The following is a 5,895-nucleotide window of genomic DNA, read 5'->3' on the forward strand; positions in this document are numbered from 1 at the left end:
AATGGTTATTTTATTGAATCTCTGCGAAAGCCCCTTATGGAACCTTTATTTCGAACAGTGTGATTATAAATAATACTAGCTCATCATCATGCCCATCCAAAAGCGCCTTTTGTAAAATAAAATCCTTTATATTGCTTCAATATCATCTAAATTTCCAAATATAGTAAAACCTCATGAAGGGCTTCAAATGAGTAAAAGCGTAACGTATAATTGCGCAAATTGGTCGAAGGATATTTAATGTTCTGGACTGACTATTGTGAAAGAAATGCAAATATATGAAACACATAACGTAGCCTAATTCTGTCTTATTTCCCCCACACAGCCATACCATTCGCTTTAGTTGCAACTCCCAATCAACAAGAACCTCACTTGCGAATTCAAATTGTACACATCGCTGCGAAATTCCTTGAATCTTTATTTTTAAGAGCCTATACAGTAAGAGAGAGAGTTACAGCGAAATGAGATGTCTGAGACAATAGAACAAATCCACAAACACGAGAAGCCATGGTGATGTTTAGTAAGGCGCGTTGGCTGTTAAGCATGCGGATGGGTTTCTCCAGCAATCCAAAGCGTCAACATAACCAACTGTGGTCCACTGCATGCACACGTTCATCAATTAAAGTATCGCTCACTCCACGACTTGAACATCTGCACATGTTGGCATACAATATTCTAAGAGGTACATGTCAATTTCTGCCCTTGGTCACATGACTGGCGCTCTCTGGAATGGATGGAGATGGATCTCCACGTCAGCTCACGTCTCAAAAATTTCTGCTCGGCGGATCTGCTTCAAAGCCACTGAAGCTGAGGCAGTTCTGTACGACGATGCGAGGCAGTGCTATGGTTGTGGCGTGCCCAACCAAGTGTCATGATGGATTTTGATGAGCGGGTACCCGTTGGGTCTAACATGTATTTGCCCGGCTGTACTTATTACGTGTCTGGAACGGAATTTTCCAGCCTTCCTCCTTTTCTGCCCCAGACCCCGTCTTCATGCCCCATGACATACTCATACTCCACGTCCAGTTTGCCACAAGTTCAGAGCGTTAGAGAAGTGTCTTTCAGGGACTATGCCATTGACACGTCCAGTAAGTGGCACTCCAGGGGCAATCTGCCACACTGCTACGCGACCGAGGACATGGTGCACAGGGACTGCCTGTCCAATCCTGGAACTCTGGGGGACATGCTATCGAAAAATAACTCGGTTCTTTACCACTCCAACACGAGCCATTCGGCCAACGTGTATCATGGCAGCGTAGGGAGGAACGGAGTGCTTCCCCAAGCGTTCGACCAGTTTTTCGAGACAGCGTACGGGAACGTGGAAAACCAGCCGAGCGAGCACCCGGCGGACAGAGCGACCGGGAAGGCGCCTCCTCCGCCCGCGGACTCAGTCAGCGACAGTTGCCGGGGAACAGAGGAGGCAGAGCGGTGTGAAGAAACCAGCAGCCCGGAGCCATCTTCCGGCAACAACGAAGAGAAATTCAGCGGCAGCAGCGGCAGTACGTATTCAAGCAGTTCCGCGAGAAAGTTTCAGATGTAACGTGCTGTTGTTAAAGGTTTTATATGCTGTTTTATAAGCATATAAGGTTTACAGAGGGCCCTGTATATTTACCCTAACAAAACTTTGTTATAAACGCGAGATCACGTGCTCGAAATTGAAATTGGCCGTGAATGATAGGCCATTTCCCTTCGAGTCTTCTAAAACATGCTTTCAGGACTCATTACAGTCGGGCTATTTGTTAATGCAGCGTTATTTAAGAGATCATGGATATCCTGTGCTTATTTATCGCCTCTGACTGCACGTTTTACGTCAGGAAATTTTAAAGAGCATTTTTGTTTGGTATTGCGTTCATGTTAAATACTAAAAGGCAAATCTTATCAGTTTTCTTATGTGGTTATTAGTATTATTATTTTTTATTTGACTTTTGTGGTGAATGAAAAGAAGGTGAAATGTTAAGCCTCCATTATAATCAAAGGAGCCTACACGTGTGTGTATAGTTGTAGAACTCGATATTTCATTAAAATAGCAATTTAAGGGCTGAATGTAGACTATAATGTGTTATTACTGATTTATCGTTTAATTAGTACAGTCAGATTTTGATAACGGAAACAGTTTTGTGTATAATTTGGGGAAAACGGCAATTGGGTGTAGCCTATTAACTATTTGTCTCTTCTGTATAAGCATTTATTTAAATTGTAGCCTATATTATTTTATGCAATTATTTCAATTTAAAGGTCAAAGGCATTGACTGACTTTCTTCTTTCTATTGCAGATGGACAGAAGACACGGAAAAAGAGGTGTCCTTACACGAAATATCAGATCAGAGAGCTGGAGAGAGAATTTTTCTTCAGTGTTTACATCAACAAAGAAAAAAGGCTACAGCTTTCCAGAATGCTCAACCTCACCGACCGTCAGGTCAAAATATGGTTTCAAAACAGAAGAATGAAAGAGAAAAAACTAAACAGAGACCGTTTGCAGTATTACACCACGAACCCTTTGCTTTAGATCGAAATCATTTATAGGGCGAGATGGTTCATTTCAAGTTCGTGGATGAACAATCCGAACAATCCCAGAGGAGATGCGACCTTTGTTCCTCTGACAGACTTTTTCATCCATAAACATGCATTTATATCCTCTGTAATCTTTACCGTTTGAATTTAAAACTATTATTATGATGTTTCATTTTATTCAGTTAAGTGACTATTCAGTTTACAGGGATTTTGTTTTTGATATTATTATTATTATTATTTGTTATTATCTGACCAAGATCTGTAGTTTTTACATATGTGTCATATAGCAGTAAGTATATGCTTGAAATCTGTTTAGATGGAAAAAAATGTTTGGGAGGGCGAGATATAAATACTAGTGGACATAAAGGTGTTTTCAATCTGTTAAATAGGTAACACTTTACAATAAGGTCTCATTTGATTAATGCATTAACTAACACGAATTAACGATGAACAATACATGTTACAGTATTTATTAATCTTTGTTAATTATAAAAATACAGTCGTTCCTTGTTTCTTCATGTTAGTTCACAGTGCATTAAGAAAAAACATTTGATTTTAATAAATGCTGATAGATTAATAAATGCTGTAGAAGTGCAGTACATTCTTAGTTCATGTTAACTAGTGAAACCTTATCATAAAGCGTTACCGTTAAATACTGTTCCTTGTGTTTTATAGGCCTATTATTAGACAAAAAAGATTTTCTCATTGAATGACGCATATTTCATGAGCTGATTGTGATCTAAATGCATAATGCGCGCTATATTCTCTTATACTTGAATTGTGTTAACTTAAAGTGTATATTTGATATGACTCGTCTTACTGCGCATTCTCCAAATCGGGTCACTTAACAATACTTGTGTTCAAAAATGTCCAAAAAAAAAAAAAAAGCAGAATTCTTATTTATTTTTCAACAGACATTGGGCATTTAAGGCAAAAGCAATAACTGAACCAGCACGGACAATGCTCGAGTCCCTCTGAAACCCCGAACCTCAATTGTATTTTAATTCTGTGTTTTCTCCACCTTTTTCTTTAAAACGTGTGAAACAAATATATATCAATGTTGCAGGAGCTCATTCATGTTCACAATAATCTCTCATGTTTATGACGTCTCTTCAGTGTTATATAAATCAGTCTCTTGAAATATCTCGTGTTTTCTCTCTTTTTCCTGGAGCGGTATCAAATGTTTGATGGATCTTGCGTTATATTGCCTCCACGCGTTTTCTTTGATTCAAGGATCAAGTGTTTGCTGTTATTAATGCCTAGTATCCATTACGGAACTGCCCAAAAAACATGGCTGTGTATGTTTCCATGAATCAAATGGCCTTTCAACAAATTGTTCTATAGATGTCGACCATCCAGATAGGCCTAAGTCTTCATATTATATTGCAGTTTTGAAGGCATGTATAGCTAACATCTCAAACCATCTTGAGAATTAAAGGAAAGTTATTTTGTCTTTCAACAACAACAACAATGAAAAGTCTCTTGTTACTTCATAATTGTACAGTTTCCCTGTATGATCCAGTGCGAGAGGGTCACAAATATGATATGGCTTATGCCACTCGGAAGTCTAATAAACCAGGGCGAGCCTGGGCGACCATAAGATAATAAGGACTGTTTTACGCGATGACCCTGACGGTTTGCGCATCCTTTGAGGCTCGATGGAATTTCGCTCTATAATTACGGCACATCCCCCCGTTGCTGCAGCAACTCGGCCATAAAACCAGTCTTAGTCTGGAGCATTTGTAGAATTGGAGTGAGGTGCCATAAACCGTCTGAGAACCAAGGTTATTAACTGTGACTAAGAGCTAGAAAACAACGCCTGGAACCATTGAAAGCTTGTGTTCACGGACTTTTCCGCCATCATTTGTCTCAGTGTCCCATCATGGAACCACGACTGGATTGTTCACAATTTCGCAGCACCGACGATACACTTCATGTACACTGGGTGGCGCACTTTAGATCAATGTCATTGCCGGGTATCTAAAATCCCTGCTGAAACATGTTTACTTTGTGTGCGGGAAAAGGACAACATCTTCGTGACTATACAAGGCGCTGTTTCAGGTAAATATAGCCAAGCAACCATTTAGATATTTTTTTTTGTCAGCATTGGATTTATTATTATTTTTTAGATAACAATAACACAATAATGTTCCAAACGTAGCCTACATGTAAAGTTGAATGATTAAAAAAACTTAATTTAAAAAAACTAGTTGTATTAGTGCGAAAGTGTTTGTTTGTTCCTGATAGTTAGCCTATCAGAGCTTTTCTTTTTTTTAAGTAGTCTAATTTTGAGAAATTGTAGACTTGTTTTGATTCTTGATGGCCTAACCTTGATGGACTATAGTTTTCTTATTCCAAAAATGCTTCCTAAGCAATATAAAAATACGTCTTTTGCGGATTATTTTGATGTGTTAAATAAAAAAAATTAAATTCTCTTTATTATCTCTTTATTCGTTTTTATTGGCTAATTAATATGCAATTGCATTGCCTTTTAAAACAATGCCCGTTGATATGATGATGCGTAAAGCATAACCTAAATAAATATAATGTAATAAATGTAATCTAAATAAATGTAGCCTATTCCAATCGTTAAAATTAATCTCTCAAAGTAGCCGAAAAGATTAACTTTCAAATAATAATTATTTATTTTTTTAGGCAATAAAAAGCACGTCTCTTATGGTGACATTGTCACTCGTTAAGATTCCACAATGTGATTCAAAACATGATTATTGGAGCAGGGACAACTTAACTATCAAGAAAATTAGTTCGTTTAACTAGTTTATTTCTTTATATTGGTGTCCCATTTTTTTTCAATGGTTCTTTCGACTCGAGTCCTCCAATTGTTCTATTTAGTCACTTTTTAAAAGCGCATGTTAATGGTAATCTTGTTATCAGAAATATGTTAATTTCAGCTATAAGATATGGACGTATAAAGAGCCATGTCTATTTGTGGATATCAGAGTAGCCCATTTAAAAACCGCTGGAAAGAAAAGTTCAGAGATAAAGCAACCACATTTTTCAAGCCGCATAGACAGAAAAAAAGAAAGGAAAGTAACCAATCTGAGAGAAAATTTTTTTAATAGTATTTCCTGTAATTAAATGCAAATTAAATTACATAGCCTACAACTGCGGACATCACACACACAGGCTGCTTTTCAGATGGAAATATCCCATGAGCGTCAAAAATATGCAAAGGTGAATCACATTCAACAATTGCGTTAAAATTGCTATCCGTAAATCATTTAAATGCCATGGGTTTGTGGTTAGATTTGTCTCTATATTTATGAAGGTTATTAAAGCTTTTAAATTATTTGACTCATAACAGTATTGTAAAAAAATAGGCTTAAATAGCTTAAATAGGCCTATATGTAGCTTTAAGATTATCAC

The 5,895-nt window shown here is 37.4% G+C and overlaps 1 protein-coding gene across 1 annotated transcript; it reads left to right on the forward strand.

Annotated features, from left to right (window-relative positions):
• The first annotated feature begins 655 nt into the window (after positions 1 to 655).
• On the forward strand, positions 656 to 3,535 carry hoxa11b (homeobox A11b). The gene is given in 3 exon segments (XM_079893809.1): positions 656 to 864; positions 866 to 1,496; positions 2,271 to 3,535. Coding segments are annotated over 3 exon segments (1,002 nt in total). The 5' UTR covers positions 656 to 726; the 3' UTR covers positions 2,504 to 3,535.
• Positions 3,536 to 5,895: the final 2,360 nt, after the last annotated feature.

Source organism: Squalius cephalus (genome assembly GCF_949319135.1).
Source record: "Squalius cephalus genome assembly, chromosome: 15".
Taxonomy (NCBI): domain Eukaryota; kingdom Metazoa; phylum Chordata; class Actinopteri; order Cypriniformes; family Leuciscidae; genus Squalius; species Squalius cephalus.